The sequence below is a fragment of the Sylvia atricapilla genome, unplaced genomic scaffold (genome assembly GCF_009819655.1).
Source record: "Sylvia atricapilla isolate bSylAtr1 unplaced genomic scaffold, bSylAtr1.pri scaffold_142_arrow_ctg1, whole genome shotgun sequence".
NCBI lineage: Eukaryota > Metazoa > Chordata > Aves > Passeriformes > Sylviidae > Sylvia > Sylvia atricapilla.
In genome coordinates, this window is record NW_027077070.1 from 1 (window position 1) to 21,096 (window position 21,096).

General features: G+C 62.9%; 5 protein-coding genes and 2 long non-coding RNA genes across 7 annotated transcripts; 5 read left to right on the forward strand and 2 right to left on the reverse strand.

Moving 5' to 3' along the window:
• Positions 1 to 174: 174 nt before the first annotated feature.
• Positions 175 to 2,015, forward strand: LOC136374814 (EGF-containing fibulin-like extracellular matrix protein 2; the record flags this gene model as incomplete). The annotated part of the gene is made up of 4 exons (XM_066340207.1): positions 175 to 288; positions 475 to 607; positions 832 to 1,015; positions 1,415 to 2,015. Coding segments are annotated over 4 exons (659 nt in total), but the record flags the coding sequence as incomplete, so codon positions are not given.
• A 109-nt stretch (positions 2,016 to 2,124) lies between these two features.
• On the reverse strand, positions 2,125 to 5,134 carry ZFPL1 (zinc finger protein like 1). Its single transcript, XM_066340210.1, has 8 exons — positions 5,005 to 5,134; positions 4,336 to 4,444; positions 4,135 to 4,246; positions 3,452 to 3,645; positions 3,312 to 3,375; positions 2,690 to 2,779; positions 2,491 to 2,599; positions 2,125 to 2,359 (listed from the first exon to the last, which is right to left on the reverse strand). Exons 2-8 carry the CDS (start codon positions 4,435 to 4,437, stop codon positions 2,191 to 2,193), a joined length of 840 nt encoding a protein of 279 aa, XP_066196307.1. The 5' UTR covers positions 4,438 to 4,444; positions 5,005 to 5,134; the 3' UTR covers positions 2,125 to 2,190.
• On the forward strand, positions 5,124 to 7,493 carry CDCA5 (cell division cycle associated 5). The gene is made up of 5 exons (XM_066340211.1): positions 5,124 to 5,250; positions 5,648 to 5,739; positions 5,981 to 6,010; positions 6,113 to 6,421; positions 7,094 to 7,493. The coding sequence occupies exons 1-5, from the start codon at positions 5,196 to 5,198 to the stop codon at positions 7,172 to 7,174; spliced, it is 567 nt and encodes a 188-aa protein (XP_066196308.1). The 5' UTR covers positions 5,124 to 5,195; the 3' UTR covers positions 7,175 to 7,493.
• Positions 7,494 to 7,670: 177 nt separating this feature from the next.
• On the forward strand, positions 7,671 to 10,283 carry TM7SF2 (transmembrane 7 superfamily member 2). The gene is made up of 7 exons (XM_066340208.1): positions 7,671 to 7,729; positions 7,966 to 8,144; positions 8,345 to 8,384; positions 8,602 to 8,766; positions 9,030 to 9,115; positions 9,562 to 9,750; positions 10,056 to 10,283. The coding sequence occupies exons 1-7, from the start codon at positions 7,675 to 7,677 to the stop codon at positions 10,281 to 10,283; spliced, it is 942 nt and encodes a 313-aa protein (XP_066196305.1). The 5' UTR covers positions 7,671 to 7,674.
• Positions 10,284 to 10,378: 95 nt separating this feature from the next.
• On the forward strand, positions 10,379 to 21,069 carry LOC136374820 (uncharacterized). The gene is made up of 3 exons (XR_010745977.1): positions 10,379 to 10,395; positions 17,232 to 18,115; positions 20,637 to 21,069. It is a non-coding gene; the product is annotated as an uncharacterized lncRNA (long non-coding RNA).
• On the reverse strand, positions 11,662 to 13,536 carry ZNHIT2 (zinc finger HIT-type containing 2). Its single transcript, XM_066340209.1, has one exon. It carries the CDS (start codon positions 13,526 to 13,528, stop codon positions 12,347 to 12,349), a length of 1,182 nt encoding a protein of 393 aa, XP_066196306.1. The 5' UTR covers positions 13,529 to 13,536; the 3' UTR covers positions 11,662 to 12,346.
• Positions 18,143 to 18,799, forward strand: LOC136374821 (uncharacterized). Its single transcript, XR_010745978.1, has 3 exons — positions 18,143 to 18,239; positions 18,338 to 18,532; positions 18,742 to 18,799. It is a non-coding gene; the product is annotated as an uncharacterized lncRNA (long non-coding RNA).
• Positions 21,070 to 21,096: the final 27 nt, after the last annotated feature.

Consider the following 21,096-nt stretch of genomic DNA (forward strand, 5'->3'; position numbering starts at 1 on the left):
AATAGCCACGCCCATGGGGCAGTAGCCCCGCCCCCAGAGGCTCTGGGTGGGAGGTGCGGATGTGGCCGGGGCGGGGCCGGGGCGGGGCCGTGAGACCCCGGGGTGGCTTTGCCCCCGCCCCGTCCCCTGTGGCTCTCACTGGGGGTCTCTGTGTCCCCCGCGGGGGTCTCTCAGACGTGGACGAGTGCCGGGGGCGGGTCCCGTGCCAGCACCGCTGCCAGAACCTTCCGGGGGGCTTCAGCTGCCTCTGTCCCCCCGGCTACGCCGAGGAGCGGGGGCTCTGCCGAGGTGGGGGCCGCCGGAGGCGCTGGTGGGGCTGGGGGGCAGTTTGGGGGGCTGTGGGGTGGGTTTGGAGCTTTGGGGGGCTGTGGGGCGGTTTGGGGACTGGAGGGGCTCTGGGGGTGACGTGGGGGGGCTGGGGGGCACTGGGGACTCCGCCTCCCCTAAAGCTTCCCCCCCCGCTTTCCCCTCCAGACCGGGACGAGTGCGCTGAGGGCTCCCACAACTGCGGGGGGGCCCAGAGCTGCCTCAACACTTTTGGGGGGCACCTCTGCGTCCCCCGTGAGCTCTGCCGGGGGCCCTACGCGCCCCACCCCCGCAGCAACGGGTATGGACCCTCCGAAATCCCGGGGAGGGCTCTTGACTCCTCCGTGTGCCCCCCAAAATCCAGGGGAGGCTCCCCCTTACCTGGTCAGGTCACCCTAAATCCTGGGTGGTCTCTGTCCCCCCCCCAATTCCCGGCGGGGCCCCACGGTCCGAGGGGAGGTTTTGGGGGCCCCGGGCGCGGTTCGGGTTTGGGGGTCCCCCCAACACTCTCTTTTGGGCCGCCAGGACCTGCGTGTGCCCCGGGGGGGTCCCGGGCTGCGGCCCCCGGCCCCGCTGGCTCCTGCACCGTTTCCTGGCCATCCCCCACATCCGCGACGTCCCCACCGGGATTTTCCAGCTCCAGCACCCCCCGGGGGCCCCCCAAAGGCTGCGGCTGCGGGGGGCCCCCCCCGGCACCTTCCGCCTGCGGGTACCGAGGACCGGGCGGGTTTTGGGGCTTAGCAGGAACTGGGAGGGGCTCGGAGGCATTTTGGGGGGGGGGGGGGAGGTAAAGGGAAATTTGGGGGTTTCTGGGGCGATTTTGAGGAAGCTCTGAGGAATTTTTTTTGGGGGGGGTCTAGAGGGCGGGCATGAAGGGCAGGTTGAGGGGTCTGTGGGGTGGTCTCAGGGCCGGGGGCTGTTTGCGGTCTCTCAGGTGTCTCTGGCTGTGTTTGGGGGAGGTTCAGTGGGCGTCTGGGGAGACCTGGGGGCCTCTGGGACCTCTGTGGTGTCAATGTTTTTTGGGGGGTCTTTAGAGCATTTTGGGGGGCTCGGGGGGAATTTGGGGGGGCTCGGGGCGGGGTATCACAGAGACTCTGCCCCCTCACAGGCGCTGACCAATCACAGCTCGCTGCTGGAGCTGGCCCGTCCCCTGCCGGGCCCGCGGCAGCTGCTGCTGGAGGTGGAGCTGCCCCGGCCAGGACTCCGCCCCCGGCACGAGGCCCCGCCCAGAACAACCGAGGCCCCGCCCCCCAGCGACTGGGACCCGCCCCCTCCAGCTGGGCGTGGCCTGGCCTTGCTCCGCCTCCACCTGTCCGTGGGGGCCCACCCGTTCTAGGGGGGACGCCCCCCAAAACCACCACGACCTCCCCAGACCCCCCTGGGATCCCCCTAAACTCCCCCGAGGCCCCAAACCCTCCCCTGGGGCCCCCCAACCCACTGCGGATCCCCCAGACTTCCACTGGGACAGCCAGTTTCCCCCCAGGTCCTTACAACCCTTCCCAGGACCCCCTGAAGAGCCCCCTGGGAACCCCCAAGGCTCCCTGGAACGACCCAAACGACCCAGAGAACCCCAAAACCTCCCTGGGATGACCCTCACATTACCTAGGGCCCCAAGATTTCTTCCTTGGGAGCTCCAACTTTTCCCAAGGGATCCCCCAAGCGATCCCCAAGAAGCCCCAAAGAAAACCCAGTTTGGGGGCAAAAACGAGTGTGCTGGTGCTGAGCGGTTTGGTCTGCTGGGAACTGGGAGGGCCTGGGAAGCTTTTGAGGGCACCGGGAGGAACCGGTGCCCCAAGAACGACACAAGACACTTTGGCCTCCCTTTCCGCCAGGCGGCGCGCTTTATTCGCCACGCCCGCTGGAGCCCCGCCCCCGGGGGCGCGGTCAGTTCCCCACCCGCACGTGGGGGTTGTTGAGGGGCTCGAGGGCGGGGTCGGAGTCGGCCCCGCCCCTGCCCAGGCTGCCCAATAAGAGCAGGAGCAGCGCGAAGGCCGCGGCCCCGCCCAGGCACAGCACCAGCAGGGGGCGCCGTGGGGCCCCGCGCACGCGGCACCTGCGGGGGAGGGATGAGAGAGGGGGGGACCCGGGACCCCGGAGGGACCCCCGGAGGGACCCCAAAGCGCCCCTCCAGCGGGACCCCAAGCCACCCCCGAAAGCGCCGCCCCCAAAGGCCCCCAGCCCCACCTGAGCTTGGGGGGCACCCAGGCCAGCGGCCGCCGCCGGTATTTGTCCTCGTCGCGGTCGGGGGGGCTCCAGGGCTCGCGGGCCCCCAGGGGCTTGCGGGGGGCAGAGCCTGGGGGGGGCAGAGGGACCCTCAAATCCCACCCGGGGCTGGGGGTCCCCAAGCCCCCCGGCGATGCCCTCGCCATGGGGCAGGACTCACCCGCGTGCAGGGTCGGGCTCTCGCCCCCCATGTGGACGACGGCGTGGGGCGTGGGGGGGCGCGGGGGAGGCTCCGGGGATGTGACGGGGGCTGTGGGGACAGAACTGGGGGTTGGGGGCTGCCCAAGGGGCGTTCGGGTGTCCCGGGCAGGACTCGGGGGGTCTCCAAGGGTTGGGGCGTGCCAGGAAAGATTTGGGTTGGGGGGGGGGTTGGGGGGTGGGTTGGGGGGTGGGTTGGGGTCTCCCAGGGAGTTTGGGAGTCCCATGGAGGGGTTTTGGGGGGTCCCAGGGAGGTTTGGGTGTCCCAAAGAGGGCTTAGGGGTGGGCTGGGGGTCCAGGGAAGATTTTGGCGGTCCTGGGAAGGTTTTCGGGGGTCCCTCCATGGGTGAGGGCTCCCGGGAGGGGGGTCCGAGGTGGGCTGGGGAGTCTCAGGGGGGGTTTGGGTCATCCCGGAGGAGGAATTGAGACCCCCAGAGAACATTTCTGAGGGTCTCTGGGGAGCTTTTGGAGGTCCTCGGAGGCCTTGTGAGAGTTCTGGGGAGGTTCAGGGCAAAAATAGGGGTCTGGGGGCTGCCAGGGATGTTTCCGGGGGCGCCGGGGGTGTGTTTGGGGTCAGCCCGCACCGTCCCAGCCCCCGTCCGGCTCCCGGGCAGCCTCAGGCTCTGGCGGCTCCTCCGAGTCCTCGATCTGGGGGGAGTTTGGGGCATTTCAGGGCCCAGTTTGGGGCGGTGCTGGGGCGGTTTCGGGGGCTGTGGGCACTCACCAGCGGCAGCCCCAGCCCGGGCCGTGCCCAGGGCGCCGTCCGGAGCCGCGCCCGCAGCGCCTCGGCCACGGGCCCCTCCAGGTTCGGGGGGGGGAACAGGGGCCCCCCGCACTGGGGACAGCGGTGGCCGGCGGGGGCCGTGCGGGGGGGCAGCGCCCGCGCCCACCCCGCCAGGCACGGCCAGTGGAACACGTCTGGGGGGCGCGGGGGTCAGGGCACCCGGCAGGAATTGGGGGCATTCCCGGGCTGGCTTTGGGGGGGTTGGAGGGGCCTGGGGAGGACCCAACCACCCCCCGAGGCCCCTCCCGACGCCCCCCAGCCCCTCCCGAGCCCCCAAACCTGTCCTGAGCCCCCCAAACTCCCCCGAGGCCCCTCCCGAGCCCCCCCTAAGCCGTTTTATACCTCTCCGTCCCCCTTAAAACTCCTTTTAAGCCTCCCCAACACCCCGAGTCCACCCCAAAGTCCATTTTGAGACCCCCCCAACCCTCCCCGAAGGTGGTTTCAGGATCCCCCAGCACCCTTTAAGTCGGTTTTAGCGGCCCAGAACTCAGTTCCCAGCACCCCAAACCCCCCCAAACCCCTGGCCCCTTGACCCTCGGTTTCCAAGCCCACTGAAGTCACTCTCAATCCCACCCTGCGAGGTCATTTCCCGCCCTCCCAAGGCCACCCCGAAGCCCCCCCACCGTAGCAGACGAGCCGCACGGTCTCACGCTCGCCCAGGGGGGCTTCGCAGAGGGGGCACTGGGGGCTGTAATCGCTGTCCTGCAGCCACTGCAGGTACGACCTCACGATGCACTGCGGGGCGGGGGCACGGCGGGTCAGGGCGGGGCCCGGGCTCTGCGGGGACCTCGCCGCCCCCCGGAGCCCCCCGGAGCCCCCCGGACCTTGGGGTGGGCGCTGACCAGGCAGCTCTCGCAGACGTTCACGCGGTGCTCGAAGCAGAAGAGCGTGGTCACCCGGCGCTTGGGGCACTTGCACAGGCCCATGGCGGGGCTGGGGGCGTGGGGGGGCGTTGGGGGCGGAGAACCCCCGCGAAAGCCCCCCCGAAACCCCCGGCTACGGCCCCCCCGGCCCCCCAAAACGCGCCCCACCCTTCCAGTCTGGGGGCGCAGCGCTTTGGGGGGAACCGCACCGGTGCCCCCCACAAAAAGAGCAGGTATTTAGGATCGCCCCCTTCCGCCACCTCCAAAACGCCCTCCTCCTCCCCTCCGGGGAGCCTTCCGCACCCACCGTACGGGGCCCCTCGAATTTGGGGGGTCCCAGGGGTTCTGGGGCCCCCTCCTCGCCCCCCAGAAGATCCAGAAACCCCCTGGCCCTCCCCAGAAGAAGCTCCCAGTGTCTGAGACCCCTCAGTACCCACCCCAGGGAGCCCCCGGGACCGCCCAGGACCCGCCGAGCACCCTCGGCCGCCAATGGGACACCCCGAAACCCCGCCCAGCGCTCCCCACGACCCTCCCCAGACGCTCCATGACGCCGTCCGGACGCCCCCGGAGCCCCCCCAGACCCTCCCAAAATTCTCCCGCCAACCCCCCCCCCCCCCGCTCCCCACTCACACGTTCCTATGGCGACGCGCTGCCCCGCTGGCGCTTCCGGGTGCGTCGCTCCTTGATGACGTCACTTCTCGCCGCCGCCCCCGGAAGCGTGGCCGGTGTTTGCCAAGCGGCCGCACCCGAGATGGCGGCCGGAGCCCGCCCACCGGCTTGGCGCGCGGCGCGGGGCCGTGACGTCACTACCGCCTGTTCGAATGGCCATGGCGGGAGCGGGCGGCGGGCGGCGCTCGGCGGGGGCGACCCCGCGGGGTGAGGGGGGGTCTGGGGGTGCCCCGGGGGGGTCCTGTGGCTCTGGGCGGCCTGGGGAGGCCCTGGGGGGAGGCTATGGGCGGCACTTGGAGGCGGGGTGATCCCGGGGGGGAAAATTGGGGAGGCTGTGGGGAGGGGGCGGGGCTCTGGCTCTGGGGGCGGGCTCTGGGCGGGGCTGTTGGGGGGGGGGTTAGTTGGGGCTGGGGGCGTCTTGGAGGGATCCAGAGGGGATCTGAGGCCGGGCGGGTTCATGGGAGGGACTGTGGCATGGGAGTGTCCGAACGGGGGCTCCGGGGACGCTCCGTGGGGTCTGGGGGATCTCGGGGGTGGCTCGGCGGGAATCCCGGGGGGCACGTGGGGGTCACGACCCCCACACCCTCCCCATCTTCCCCCCCAGTGACGCGACGCAGCTCCAAGCGCTTGGTGGTCTCGGCGCCCCGGGGCGGCCCGCCCTGGGCGCCCTCGTCCCGCAGCCCCCTGCACAGCCCCGTGAGTGGGGGGCGCTGGGGGCGGTTCCGGGGCCTCGGAGGCGGTCCGGGGGGTCGAGGGGTTCACCGAGGGGTCTGGGGAGGGTCGAAGGGGGTTTTGGGGGCTCAGAGAGCACGGAGGCTCTCAGGGGCATGAGGGGTCCCAGGAGATCGGGGGGAGGTCCCAGGGAGTTGGGGGATGTCAAGCACGCTGGGGGGATCCCCCGGTTTTGGGGTTCACAGATCCCTGCCCTCCCCTACAGGACTGCGACCGACCCCGACGGAGCCCCCGGGTGAGTCTGGGGGGGAACGTGGTGGGGAGAGGGGGTTCCGGGTAATCCGGGGACCCCCTTGCCCCCTCGCCCCCAAACTGACACCCCCAATCCTCCCCACAGCTCCAGAGCCAGAAGGAGAACGAGCCCTCCCCGCCCTGCCCCCCGGTGGCCCCCCCTTCCCCCTGTGCCGCCCCCTCCCCTCCCCCGTCCCCCCTCCCCCCTGCCGTGGCCCCCCGGGTCCGACGCTCCTACAGCCGCCTGGAGGGGGTGGGCAGCCCCCGGGGGGTGGGGGGCGGCCCGCTGAGCCCCCTGCCCCTCAACCTGCCCCCCACAGCCCCCCCCGAGCCCCCCCAGATCCCCCCCCTCGACCTCCCCGGCATCGGCGGCGGCCCCGAGCGAAGGAGGAAGAAGAAGGTGACGCCCATTGATGTGAGTGACACCCACTCTGGGACCTCCTGTGCCCCGCGACCCTCCCCACGCTGCCAGGACCCCCCAGTGACCCTTCTGAGACCCCCACAATGTCCCCGCAGCCCCTCGGGACCCCCACTCCCTTGGAGTCCCAATGTCCCCCGTCAGTGCCCTGGTTGCCCCCCCAGAGCCCATAACCCCCTCGGTGCCCGTGCAGCCATCCCAGGACCCTCAGACCCCCCCCATGGAGCTACAGGATCCTCACCCCCCGCCAACTCCCGCGAAACCTCCCAACTGTCCCCGCTCCCCTCACCCCACCCTGCTGCTCCCTGCACTGCCCCGCATTGCCCCACTGACCCCCCCATTGTCCCACTGACCCCCCATTGCCCCACTGACCTCCCCATTGCCTCCATTGCCCCAGTGACCCCCCACTGACCCCCCATTGCCCCACTGACCCCCCATTGCCCCACTGTTCCCCCATTGCCCCACTGACCCCCCATTGCCCCACTGACCTCCCCATTGCCTCCATTGCCCCAGTGACCCCCCACTGTCCCCCCATTGCCCCACTGACCCCCCATTGCCCCACTGACCTCCCCATTGCCTCCATTGCCCCAGTGACCCCCCACTGTCCCCCCATTGCCCCACTGTCCCCCCGTTGCCCCACTGACCCCCTTTCCTCCCCTTGCTCCCCAGCTGTCGGAGCTCGAGGCCTGGGCCGCCTCCATGAACGCCCAGTTCGAGGAGGCCGAGAGGTTCCACCTCGTCGTGGAGTGACCCCAGGATCCCCCGCTCAGGACAGACTCTGGCGGGACCCTTGAGACCCCCACGGGAGCAGCCCGTGCTAGAGACGCTTCTGGGACCCTCCTGGGACCCCTGAGACCCCCGGGGTAGGACGCCCCTTGTGCAGCACAACCCCCTGCCCTGTGAGACTCCGGGCAAGGGACCCCCGTGAGAGTGACACCCCCGTGCCAGGAGGGGCCTGCAGGACCGGGGAGCCCCTTCCCCTTGGTTTGTGCCGCCTCCCTCTCCCTGTTTGTTGCTAATTAAAGGAGTTTCTGCTGTGGGCGCCGATGTCGCCACAAAGCACCGTAAAGTGTTCTCTGTCTCTTTAAGTGGGGTAGGACAATGCAGCCAATCAGCGCGCGGCGCGGTGACGCCACCTGCCTGAAGGGCGTGGTAATGGGACCAGACCACGCCCCTCGGGGGCGGAGCCCGGGCTGTTGGGACCCCCAAAATCCCCTGGTCCCCTCGTCGCCCCTCGTGCCCCCCCACGCATGGAGCCCCCCCGAGCCCCTCCTCCCCCCGAGCTGGAATTTGGGGGGCCCTGGGGTGAGGGAGGGGGAGGGTGGGGGCGGGGAGGGGCCAGGATGCAACCGGGAGCCCCTTTTGGGGGTCGGGGCGCACCCGCTCCCTCGGAGCCCCTGGGTGGGTGGGGGGGAGTGACCCGCGTCCCCTTTTTGGGGAGCAGGACACACTTGGGCCCTTTTCCTGGTGGGTGGGTGGGGAGGGGTCCCTGGGTCCCGTTTTTTGGGGCTGGGGGCTCACCCGACCCCCGCCCCCCCCAGGCGCGGGGGCGCTGACGCTGCTGCTGCCGCTGGGGCTCGTGGGGGTCGTGAGCGCCTGCGTGGGGGAGGGGGAGCGCTGGGGGACCCCCGCCCTGGCCCTGCCCACCCCCCTCACCCTGGCGCTCGTCCTCGCCTGGGTGGGCGCGCACGGGCTCGGGAGCTGCTGGAGACCCCCGAGGGTGAGGGGGGACACGGGGGGGATGCGAGAGGGAGGGAGGGAGGGAGGGGCGGGATTTGGGGGGTGGGGGGCACGGGGAGCGGGGTTCGGGGGCTTTGGGGACACGGTGGGCTCGAGGGGAGTGCCGCGGGGGGACCAAGGGGCATCAAGGGTGTCAAGATGGGGTCAAGCGGGGGCTCAGGGTGACGTCGCTCTCCCCAGAGCCGCGGTGACACCCCAGGACCCCTCCGAGACCTCGGCTGTGAGTGGGGGTCCCTCTGGGGGGGCTGCCAGAGGTCCCTGAGAGAATCCGGGGATCCGGGCTCAGGGTCCCTTGGGAGGGATCGGGAGGGGTCGGGGGTCCTGGTGGAAGTCTGGGTGGGGGGTCGGGGGGGCGGCCCGGGGTCCTTCTGGGGGGATTGGGTGGGGGTCGGGGGGGGTCCCTTCGGGGATCGCAGCTCTTACTGCCGTCGGCTCAGGGGTGTTGGCGCTGGGGGGAGCCCTGGGGGGGGCGCTGGCCCTGGGGGTCCCCCTGCCCCCCCTGTGCCCCCTCGTCCCTCCGCTGGCGGCAGCCGCGTCCAGCGTCGCCTTCGGCCTCGGCTTCCTCCTCCTCCTGCGGCGGCGACTGCGGGGGGGCGGCAACGGTGAGCGGGGGGGCGCTGAGGGGGGTCGTGGGGGGCTCGGGGGGGGGCTGGGGAGGGGATTTGAGGGGGCTCATCGCGGGCTGGGGGGTCTCTGAGCGATTGAGGGGGATGAGGAGGGAGGGAGCTGGGGGGCTCTGTGGGTGTGGGGGGGCTTGGGGGTTTGTGCGTGCTGAGGGAGGGGCTGGGCGTTACGGGGGCGTTATGGGGGGGCTGGGGGTATCTCCGGGGATGCTGAGGCCGTGCCCCCTTCCCCCTCCCCCCAGGACACCCCGTGTATGAATTCTTCGTGGGGGGGGAACTGGAGCCCCCCGACAGTGTCCACTGGGAGCGGGTCGGGCTCTGCGCCTGGGTACGGGGGCGCGGGGAGCGACTGGGCGGGGTGGGCTGGGGGGAACTGGGAGCGACTGGGGGAAACTGGCGGGGACGCGGAGGAGCTGCAGAGGGACTGGGAGAACTGGGGAGCGCTGGAAGGGGCTTGGGGGAAGACTGGGTGGGCACTGGGGGAACGGGAAGGCACCAGCAGGGGACTGGGAGTGCAAATGAGGGACGCTGGGTGGGCGCGGGAGGGTAGGAGAAGCTCTGGGGAGAAGGAAGGGGGGCGGTTGGGGTTACTGCGGCAAACTGGGAGGGACTGGGAGCACTGGGACAAGGGGCGGGCACAGGACGTTAACGGACTCTTCTCCCCCTTGTTCCCCGTCTGTGCTCCCCCCTCGGCCCCCCGTGTCCTTGTCCCCCCACGTCCTCCCCGTCACTCCCGCCTTTACCTCCCCCCCATGTCCCCAATGTCCCTCCCAGCTGCTGGTGCTGGCGGCGGCTCTGGGGGAGCAGCAGCGGCTCTGGGGGTCCCCGTCGCTGCCCCTCGCGCTCGTGGTGGCCGCTCAGGGGGTCCTGGTTCTGCGGCGCCTCAGGGTGGGGGGCACGGGGGAGCGCACATGGAGCTGTGCTGGGGACACGGGGGGGCTCACACGAGTGGGGGGGTCACGGGTGGGCACAGAGGGAGACATGGGGGGGGGGCGTCCGGGGGGTTGAGTGAGGGGAAACCACACGTGGGGGGGACATGGTGGGGGGAAACGTCACAGGGGGAGACATGGGGGGACCCCACGGAGAGGGGACCCCCCCAGGAGAGTGGGACCCTATGGGGGGGCATGAGGGGACTCGGGGGGGGGGGGTGCATGGGGGCAGTGGGAGCGTCTCTGGGGTCTCCGTGGGTTTTCTGGCGTCCCTCCGGTGGATGAGGTGTGTTGGGCGGGGGGGGCGCTGTGGGGTCTCACCTCTCCCCCCTTCCCCAGGAGCTGAGCGAGAAATCTCCCCCTGGCCCAGGGGGGTTCCTGGGAGTCTTCGGGGCTCTGGCCTGGGGCCCTTTTGGGGGGTCCCTCCCGGCGCTGCTGCTCCTGCAGAGACCCCAAAACGGGCTGGGGAGAGCCGGGGGGGCCGCCTGTGGGGGCCTCTATGGTGGGCACCAGGGAGCACCAAGGGAACTGGGGGGGGGGGGCACTGGAGAGGATTTGGGGGGTTAATGGGGGGGCACTGAAGATTTGGGGGGCACTGGGGGGATTTGAGGTTATATGGGGTGAATGAGGGGCAGTGGGGCGGAATGGGGGTGGGGGAGGGTCGGGAGGGATTTGGGGAGTGTCAGGAGCTCTGGTGGGGTCTTGGGGCAGTTTGGGAGACCCTGACATCGCCCTCCCCTTCCCCTCCAGCCCTGGGGCTGTGGATCTTCCACGGTGCCACCACCCAGAGGAGCCTCTTCAGCCGCGACCCCCAAGACCCCCGAGTGGCTGGTGAGACCCCCAAGTCGGGGACACCTAAACTGCCGAGGATCCTCCAATCTGGAACCCCACAAACTCCTGTTGCTCCCCCAGGTCTCCCCACAATCCCCACTGCCACAGGGCAAGTTCTGCTGGCAGGGGGCTGGTGGGGGCTCGTGCGACGCCCTGACGACCTTGGGGAGCTGCTGATGGCATTGGGCTGGACCCTTCCCTGTGGTGAGCCTCCCTCCCAAACCCTGTGTCCCTCCCGAGCCCTCCCAGACACCTGGGACCCTCCCCAGAGACCTGAGCCCCAGACACCAAAACCCCTGCAGACACCCGGGGGTTGCCTGAACTCCCAAAAACACGTGTGCTACTCCCCCCTCCCGACATTTGCACCGCCCCTGGCCCGTCAACCCCCTGAATCTCTCTGACCCCCTTGCCAAACACCCTGTGTCCTATCCCGGCCCCATTGGGACCTTGCTGGGTGTCCTCCCCGAACACCCAGACCCTCCCAACTGCCCTCCTCACTGTTCTGGGTGCCCACCCAGAACCCCCCAACACAGAGCCCCTGTGACCCCTGAACCCTCCATGTCCCCCTGAGGCCTGTGACCTCGTTGACCCCCGTGCCCCCCAGGACTGTCCCCACCCCTGCTGCTGCTCCTGGTGGGGGCCGTGCTCCGGGAGCTCCGAGCTGTTGTGGGGGAGCGGCGGCAGCGGCGGCGTTTTGGGGGGGCCTGGGCAGGGCTGTGCCAGCGCGTCCCCCACCGGCTGCTGCCCCTCATCTACTGAGGGTTCTGCCAAGAACCCCCCCTGCGACCTCCAAGATCCACGGACAGACCCCCCCTGGGACTGAGGCACCTTTGGGACTCCCCGCCCCAACACACACACATTTACTGACACTCCCAGGATCACGCAGATCAACTGAGGGAGCCCCTGGGACTCTCTCGAGTCTCCCCACACTTACTGAGAGTGGGGGCCCCCTGGTCACAAGGGGTTAAACAGCCCCATTACTGTGTAATAAAGTCTTGGGGTCTCCCCCTCTTTTCTGGCTTTGTTAATGCCCATGTTCGTTAGTGCCCCCCTTCATTAACTAGCTTTCCCCCCTCACTAATCACTGCCTCTTATATTAATAAGGACCCACATCCATCAGCACTCCCTTTTAATAATTAGTGCCTCCTTCATTAATCAGCACCCACATTCCTTATTCAGTGCCCACAGTCATCAGTTAGCACAAGGCGCTTGTTTGGGGTCAGGTCATTCCTGGACGTTCTTTAGCCAGGTCATTAAGAAGGGTCTCTTCTGGTTCAGTTTCTTCGGGATCTGGTCACTCCCATCCCTTACTGCACAGCTTTCCAGGGCCACTGTCACCCGCCCTTCATTAATCCAGGCTCTCTCCTAATGCCAGTTTCACCAGTTGTCACTCCCATCCACAGTGAGTCCCACTCCTTGCTGAGCATCATTCGCAGGACTGTTTCGTGGGACGTTCTTTAGTCCAGGCCCTTAGCGAGTGGTTCTGGCCTTGGCTCCTTGGGTCTTCCTTAGTCCGCATCACTCATGAGCAGGTTCTCTCCTGAATCCACCTCCTCGTTAATCCCTTCCCTTAATGAGCGCTGTTCCTTCATGAGCTAGGGCTGTTCGGCCAGGATCTCCTCAGTCGCATCACTTCTCCCATCACTTCATTAGAGTCACTCCTGGCACTGTTACGTCGAACGTTCATTAGTCCTATCCCTTAATGAGCAGCTTTCCCGGACCTGGTTCTTTGGACACTCATCAGTCCCGTCCCTTAACCTGATTCTCTCCCAGGGGCGTTTCCTTGGGATCTCCCTATCTCAGTCCAGCTCCTCAATCAGCCTCCGACCCTGCACTCCCTTGTCAGTACCAACACCCGAGGGCGGCCGGGGACCCCCGAGAACCCCTTCAACCCCCTCCCTGACAATCCAGGGCGCCCGATCCTCCCTGGGGGGCGGCTGGGGCCCTCCCCAGACCTTCTCCAGTCCCTCCCTGATTTCGGCCACTGCCGCCTCCTCGGCGGCCACTTCGGCGTGAACTTCCTGCGCCTCCCCGGCCAGCTGGGCGAGCTCCTCGGTGGCTCCCCGGCTCCAGCTCAGCAGGAACCCGACCTTCCTGCGGGCCCCTCGGAAGCGGCCCCGCTCGGGGGGCGGCAGCGCCTTCGCCCCCGCCCTCAACAGCCGCCACAGGTGCCACAACGCCGCTGCCACGTCGGCGCCGGGGTCGCGACTGTCGCGACCCTGCAGCAGCTGCGCAACGGCCAGGAGCGCCCCGCTGTCGCCGAGGGGGCTCAGGGGCAGCCCCGCGGCCCGGGCGTCGCGCCGGGCGCTCAGAAGCGCCTCAGACGTGCTCGTGAAAGGGCGGCGGCCGCGGAGCGCGGCCGAGGCGGCGACGGCGGCATCGAGGAGCTCGGGAAGCAGCGTCTCGTCCCCGCCGTGCAGGCTCAGCGCGAAGGCGTAACCGAACAGCACGTTCGGCAGCTGGAAGCGCACCAACGGGGACGGCGGCGCGGCGCGGAGGGTGCTCAGCGGGGGCACCGAAGTCGGGACGGGCGGCGCGGGGCCGGGCCGACCTCCACCGCCCTCCTCATCCTCCTCGGGCCCTGAGCCATCCCCGAGCTCCTCCACTCGCCCCCGCCCACGCCACCACCACGGCCGCCACGGCGGCAGCAGCGCCGCGGCCTCCCCTGTACTCAGCAGTCGCCGGAACCCTTCGCGCTCCGCCTCAGTGAGCCGTTCCCAGAGCCCGCGGCCCGAAGGCCGCGCTGCATCTCCAGGCTCGCGTAGTTCGCGCGGCCCGGGCACCGTGGAGCTCGGGGGGAAATTCCGCTCAGCACGCAACGCCTCAAGAACCTGATCGCGGTAGAAGGCCTCGGCACAGGGGCCGTGGGCGCGGTAGCAGCGCAGGGAGCAGAGGCGGCGGTGGCAGCGCGGGCACGTGTACGGGGGCGCGGAGGCGCCGCAGAGACCGCACGGAGGATCCCCCTCCGGCGCCGCCGCCATCGCGGCCTCTGACCGCGCGCCGCCGGTACCGCGAGACCCAGCACGCCCCGCCCCTCGGAGGCGATTGGCCAATGACGGGGCGCAGTCCGCGTTTCCCCGCCCCGTAGCGGCGCTTTCCGCAAAGCCCCGCCCCTCGCGTGTTTCCGTCCGCGCTCGGCTCGCCGCTGCCCTCGGCCCCTTTCCGCGTCCCCGCTCTCTCCGTCATTCGGGTGTTTCCGGTAACGGTCGGCTTTTCTCGCCGTCCGCCTGCAGAACGAGACGTGCGCTGTCTCCTTCCACTGTAACGAGCTAATTAACGCCCCCCCCCCATTAGCGTCCTGTCACAGAGCCTCCCGGATCAGGAGGGGCCAAGGCAGGTGATGCTGTGGGTGGGTGCGAGCTGAGGGGGAAAGACGGCGCCCCTGGGGGACAGCAGTATTTGAAACGCTTCTACAGAAAGACAAGTTAGCAATGATTCTAAAGGAAAAATTGTAAATGAAGGATAATGATGTCTGGGGAATTTCCTTAGGAATTATGAACCTCACACATACGGAATTTAGGAGGTGGAATCCCAGTTTCAGCCTTGGGCACCTGCGGGAGAAGATACCAGATTTGATAAGATTTCCTTATCCATAGCAGGGAAAGCCCGGAGCCCCAGCGGCTCAGGTGCAATGAACTGTCCAGGGAATGAGCAGCAAGTCCCCGATCGCCCCCGCCTCACACTCGGGGTGGCGGCAGCTGCAGGTGACAGCTGTCACAGGGCGGTGAGGGGACACACGGCCCCAGGTGTAATCTGTAAAGGATGGTGTGGGGACACACGGCCCCAGGTGTGAGCTGTCACAGGACGGTGAGGGGACACACAGCCCCAGGTGTGACCTGTCACAGGACGGTGTGGGGACACACGGCCCCAGGTGTGACCTGTCAGGATGATGAGGGGACACACAGCCCCAGGTGTAATCTGTAAAGGATGGTGAGGGGACACACGGCCCCAGGTGTGACCTGTCAGGATGATGAGGGGACAGAGCAGCCCCAGGTGTAATCTGTAAAGGATGCTGAGGGGCAGTCCCTGCTGGGGACGGTTTAACAGGGGAGCCTGAGCTCCTTGTGGCATTGAGCTGTGGGAGGAGAGGAGCCCTGCTGTGTTCCTGCGTGTGGTTTGTGGTGTGATGGTGAGATTATTTTACTGCATTCAGGAGGGTATGTGCGGGTGGGAATATTGCTTCAGGACGTGCCGAGGAACAAACCTTTGTGCCAAGTAACCGGTAGGCCAGTGTGGGATTATGGGGGGTCTTTTCTCTTTTCCCTTTTCGGCTTTGTGTTGTGAATTTCTCCCCGGTGCTCCCAGAAGAAAAAGAGGTTGTGAAGACGAAAGGAGTTCAAATTGATTGAAGAAATTCCTGTTCTGTTATTGCTAGTGTTCAAACTGTGTAGAATCTTTCCTGACTTGGAATTTTACTAAATAGGAGTACTTAGATGTGTTTTTCACTTAATATTGTATGCTTTAGTGGTATGTAGTGTTTTGTTAGGTTTTTTATATTATTTATTATGTGTAATTTGCTTTTTGAGCGAAAATAACTTTGTGGCTGAGTTTGTCTGTATTTGGGAAAGAACTAATTTAAATAGAATTTTATACAGCCTTGGGGTGTGTTGTTGGGGTTTTGTTTATTTTATGTAGGCATTTAGATTGGGTTGGACCATTTTTTTTCTGTTTAGTGGTTTTAAGGTGTTTTTTAAATAATTTATTGTGTAGCTCTATTATGCTAGTAGATGGTGTATGATGAGGAATTTGCTCTATTTATTTCACATTAGGGTTCCGAATTTCTATGTTAATTAAATTGGTTTTGAACTGAGTTTTGGTTTTGAATTTTTTTTGGTGGGGTATTATGTTTTCCAAGGGTGTGTTTTCTAAGGTTTATGATGTTGCAATTGGCTCTGGTGTGAGAAATAGTGGAGGCTTTTATCATGGTGAGTGGGTAGTGTTCGTTTTGGTGGGTTTAAGGTAGTGTGATGTAATTCATTTTTAGGGTTTCCTAATACTTATAATTGGATTGTTGTTTTTGTGTTATAGGGATTTACTAATTTGGCTTGTTGGACAACAGTATATCTTCTATAGCTACGGATAATTTAGGAGATATTGTTTGTAGCTAAATGGATCTTTTGGCTTTCTGTGTATTTATAGGTGGTATTTTTGATGGTTTTGAGGCATTATGGGTTTATTCAGTTAGAAATAATTTTTTTTGGTGTTGTTAATTTAAGTATGTTTGTGTTTTTTTTTTTTTATTTTTGTACCTTGATTAGTTTGTTGTTGTTGTGGTTTAGGGTAAATTTGGGAGGAAACTTCTGTATGGGTTTTTTTGGAAAGTAAACCCAAACAGCATCTTTCTTTTAAATTGTTTTGGGAAAGAACTTCCTTGGGGAAAAGTGGAACAAACCATTTATTTAACAAAGTGTGCACAGGCATAAGGACTGGATAACATGAAATAATCCAACTTGCTGTTTTGAGGTGAGGTAGTATATTTAGGAAGTCCTTGCTGTGGGTTGTAGCTGAGCTCCTTTGGTCTCTTATCAGCTGTTCCGGTGTTGATAAAATGCTGAGGCCCAGGCCCCGTGGGCTGCAGGGGCCAGCTCTCCGTGCTCCTCTGGGTTTGTCAGTCTCTGCAGCAGGTTTAATCAGTCCTAAGAAAAAGGAAACAAAATAGTCCAAGGGACTTCACTGCCCTAGTTAGGTGGAACAAGCTAAGAGCCAGGCATCTCTCTGTGCTGCAGGCATCTGTCTGTGCTTGAGCTGAATATACTGGAGAAGGAATGCACAGGAGTGAGCACTGTCTTCTTCAAACCAGCTGTGTGCTTTGTCTTGCCTTGCCTTGCTCTCAAGATCAGTCTGAAAGGTACAGAAGGGCATTTTTGAAGTAGTTATTTTACATGTTTGAGGGGTTTTGGCACTTAAAATACTTGTTTTGGAGGAAGTTTGCTTGGGATGCTTGGTGTTTTAGGTTAGTTATAATGGGATTATTTTATTTTTAATTAGGTGATTTTACGTTTCATAGCAGTTAAAAGTTGTCACTTTTTTGTTCCATTAGTAATAGAAAATAGGTTTTCATTTTCTATGTAGTGATGGGATTGGTGTGTGTGGGGCACTAGTCTTGACTAAGGGTTTAAAATTCTGTGGTTTGGATGTGTGAGGTTAGTGAATTGATGTAGTTCAAGAGACATGGGTTTTCTGCTTTTTATTTGGTTAGAGGCAGGTCTTTGAGTTGGGGAGGTCCTGGGTTGATATTTTGGAGGTTTTTTAAGGGGAATGGGCATGAGGTTATTTTTATTATATGTGGTGGTTTGACTATGAGGAATAAGAGTTGGGGTTTTTTTGTGGATTTTTTGGGGGTTTTGCTTTTGGAATTGATGTATTTGTGTGGTTAGGGTAGTGGTGTTTCTGGTGCAGCTCTGAGCATCCGTCACTGTTTGTGTGTTTCAGGTGGTCCATTGTATGATACAGGGACCCCCTCACTGACCAGCCGGCAGATCTGCCGAGATCACGCCTCGATGTTTGGATTTCTTTATGGTACCTGACTGAGAGACAGCAGGAAGTTCCCTGAGGGCGAGGCAGCCTTCTCTGGCACCCGACGTGGAATGTCATCCCCTGACATCCGAGAGATAAGTGGAGGGCTGTGAGCCACAGGGGGGGATACAAATGTGGTGCTGGGAGTCACCAGGAGGAAGTTTTGAGTCAGGTTTGGAGATGGGGATGTCCAAGATGTGACACCTCAGGCTACAGAGAGGGAAAATCTCATTTTTGATCCCTGTGCTGAGGTGAGCAGGGCAGAGCAGTCCTGGCGTGTGTCGTGTCACTTGTCTGTTGTGCCCTCTGTGTGTTTTGTCTTTCATGTCTTATCCCTTCGCCCTTCGAGGGCCTTATCAAAACCCTGGCATCGCTCTCAGCATCTCTGGTCTCTGCGTTCCTCGGCCAGGTGCCTTTGACTCGGCTGCTCAGACACGCACCAGAATCCATCTCTCTTCACAAGCATCCGGTCTGGTGCCTTTTCGGGTCTTGTTCTGAGCTGTGTCCACAGCTGTGCACTGCCACGGTCCATTCTGGAGGATTAGGTCTTTTAGGAATGCAAAGATAGGTAGAGGATTCTGACCGTAGCATTCTCGGGCATCCATCTCCTTGGTTCTTGGGATAATTCATCCCATTGTCATCTTCTTGCTGCAGGGTTCTCTGAGCCTGGTCAGCTCACCCTCAGTCTTGCCTCGGTCACCTCATCCCGAGTTCTCTTGGTCGTTTCTCTTGCCAAGAGATTTCTGTCCCTGTTGTGTCCCCTCGTTTGTCCTGCCCTGTGTCACGGGTGTCTGTGTGTGTTTGGGCCGGAGCTGCTCTGCCTTGCTGCTCAGTCTGGATGTAGGGGTAAGAGGGCAAGGCCCGGGGAGTTGGAATTTGTGACGTAGGGTGTAGCTGGCCTGTGGAGGGTATTCCCAGGTTACCAAAAGACGTCTGGAGCTGTCAAGTTACTCTGCAGCACTTTGACCTGTGTCCTCACTTTCTTTCAGATGCTGCTGGATAAAATCCATGGCAGAGCAGCCCATCCTGGGTGTGGGGGCTCCCCTGAGAAGGTCAGTCATTGTTTGTGTTTGCAGGGGAGGGAGATGTAAATGGTGGTTATCTTACAGCGCTGTTCTTTGTCTTTATTTTTAGGAGGTGAAGCCAGATGTCAGCAGTCAAGTGAACGTGGGCACGGTGAGCGGGGATGGGTGGACAGAGGCACTTGCTATTGCTCTGGTCTCCCTTGCTGGTGCAACTCTAAGCATTTGCTATTCTTTTCTTTTTAATTTTAGGTGGTCCTTTTGCCAGATGTGCAGGCCCAGGATGCCAGAGGCCAGATGGGTGCCACTTTAAGCTGTCCTTGTGGCATGCTTCAGTCAGAGCGGGGAGGTTGCTGTTTCACAGTAACTCAGCATGCTGTTTTGCTTTTTTATTTCTCTGCAGGCGCTGCTGCTGTCCCAGGCGTGCCGAGGAATAGAGGGAGCGGGGTGAGTTGGCGTTTAGGCAGGGTGACCCCTAAGGTGAGCGGCGTGCAGCAGTGGCTAGGCGTGTACCTTTTCCTTTTGCGGGTACCCTCCGGGCAGCCTCTGGAGTGGAATGAAGATCTGAGGGGGGAGGCAGGACAGGTGGTGTGGAAGGGCCCCGGGGATTAGTCTTCTGGAGGAGGATAGTCACATTTTCTGGTTTGTGACCCTAGGTAGCGTGAGGAGGCGCGGAGCTCGAGTCTGGATACGGCAGCGGATGCAGAGAGCGTCTCGATGTCCACGGTGCCGACACGTTCATTTCTGTCAAGGATGGATTTTGTCTGCCTGTCTTCCAAAAGCTAAGTGTTGGAGCCGTGGGTGGGACAAGGGGAAAAACCTTTTCAGTCCCAGGTGGCAAGTTGAGGTTCTTTAGAGGGGAGGGCCCTAGCGTGATGGACCCCTCAGCAGTAAAGGGGGAGAGGGTTTCTCCTCAGCAGCACCGGAGCCTTTGCTGGGCAGGGCAGTTCAGAGCCATCTCTGTGTTCTGGGGAGCTTCACACTGTTGGCCTTCGCTTAGAGTCCGCAGGGTTAGGGTGCGGTGGGGGATTCCTGGCCTGGCTCACCCTGGGATGCCTGTCCTTGGAGCATCCTGGTAAAGGACCATCGCTGGTTCCAAGGCGTAGGGCAGTAGGGTTCAGCAGGAGGAGTTTGCAGTGACACACAGAGACTGAGGGAGGACTCGAGAGGTACAGGACTCAAGGGCTAGAGCACACAGTGAAAATCAGGGGTACAGGCTAGGATAGAAGTCAGAGTACAGGTGTACCAGCCCTCACAGCACCGCTACCAGCCGCGTTTACCTGAGGGCAGGTGCAGGCAGGAGCTGTAATGCAGGACAATGATGCCAGAAGCCCTGAGAGGTGCAGGCAGTAAGGCTAGGGCTAGGCAGGAAGTGACAGTGGGCGGACAGAGTCCTCAGGGTGGAGTTGACTGGGGATGTCCATCCTGCGATCCCTGTCCTGCTGCAACCAGGGATGCTCACAGCCCTAATGGGGGCTGAGCTCAGTGCCAGTAATGCCTCCAACACCTTGGCACCGCAAGAGTCAGCCTCTGAGCACAGCCAGAGCGTGCTGCCCGAGGACCCAGGCATGCTTAGGGGACGGTGAGTAGCAGAATTGGCAGATTTTGGCTGATCTGCTGCTAAGGTTATGCTTTGCTATTTGATTTTCTTTATTGTAGATAACTAAGAGACAGCAGGGCAGAGCAGTCCTGGCGTGTGTCGTGTCACTCGTCTGTGGTGCCCTCTGTGTGTTTTGGGTGTTTTGTCTGCCATGTGTTTTCCCTTAGCCGTTCGAGGGCCTTATCAAAACCCTGGCATCGCTCTCAGCATCTCTGGTCTCTGCGTTCCTCGGCCAGGTGCCTTTGACTCGGCTGCTCAGACACGCACCAGAATCCATCTCTCTTCACAAGCATCCGGTCTGGTGCCTTTTCGGGTCTTGTTCTGAGCTGTGTCCACAGCTGTGCACTGCCACGATCCATTCTTGAGGATTAGGTCTTTTAGGAATGCAAAGATAGGTAGAGGATTCTGACCGTAGCATTCTCGGGCATCCATCTCCTTGGTTCTTGGGATAATCATCCCGTTGTCATCTTCTTGCTGCAGGGTTCTCTGAGCCTGGTCAGCTCACCCTCAGTCTTACCTCGGTCACCTCATCCCGAGTTCTCTTGGTCCTCAGGGTCGTTCCTCTTATCCCTGTTGTGTCCCCTTGTTTGTCCTGCCCTGTGTCACGGGTGTCTGTGTGTGTTTGGGCCGGAGCTGCTCTGCCTTGCTGCTCAGTCTGGGTGTAGGGGTAATAGGGCAAGGCCCGGGGAGTTGGAATTTGTCACATCGGGTGTAGCTGGCCTGTGGAGGGTATTCCCAGGTTGCCACGAGATGTCTGGAGCTGTCAGGTTATTCTGCAGCACTTTGACCTGTGTCCTCACTTTCTTTCAGATGCTGCTGGATAAAATCCATGGCAGAGCAGCCCCATCCTGGGTGTGGGGGCTCCCCCGAGAAGGTCAGTCATTGTTTGTGTTTGCAGGGGAGGTGTAAATGGTGGTTATGTTACAGCGCTGTTCTTTGTCTTTGTTTTAGGAGGAGAAGCCGGATCTCAGCACTCAAGATGCGGTGGGCACGGTGAGCAGTGGTGGGTGGACAGAAGCTGTTGCTATTGCTCTAGCCTCACTCGCTGGTGGAACTCTAAGCCTCAGTTATTGTGTGTTTTAGGCTGTGCAGTCACCTGACTACAGACCCGGTTCGCCTGGCTCGTGAGCCCTCCGGGAGCATTTCAGGACTCTGTGAGGAAGCCTTGATCTTCTCCATTTGAGGGCACCATCCCGCCAGGCTTGTATAATGGCCGAGCAGTTGGGGTTAGGATTCGGGGAGGAGGAGCGAGGGTCCCCTGGAGTTTCAGCAATGCCACGTCACCTTGCCCGCTCTTCCCCCAGGCACAGCCCGTGACGTCGGCGTTGGCCTCTGGGCGCAGCTGGAGCACGGGGCCGAGGACCCGGGCATCGTTAGGAGATGGTGAGTAGCAGAATTGCTGCTTTTTGGC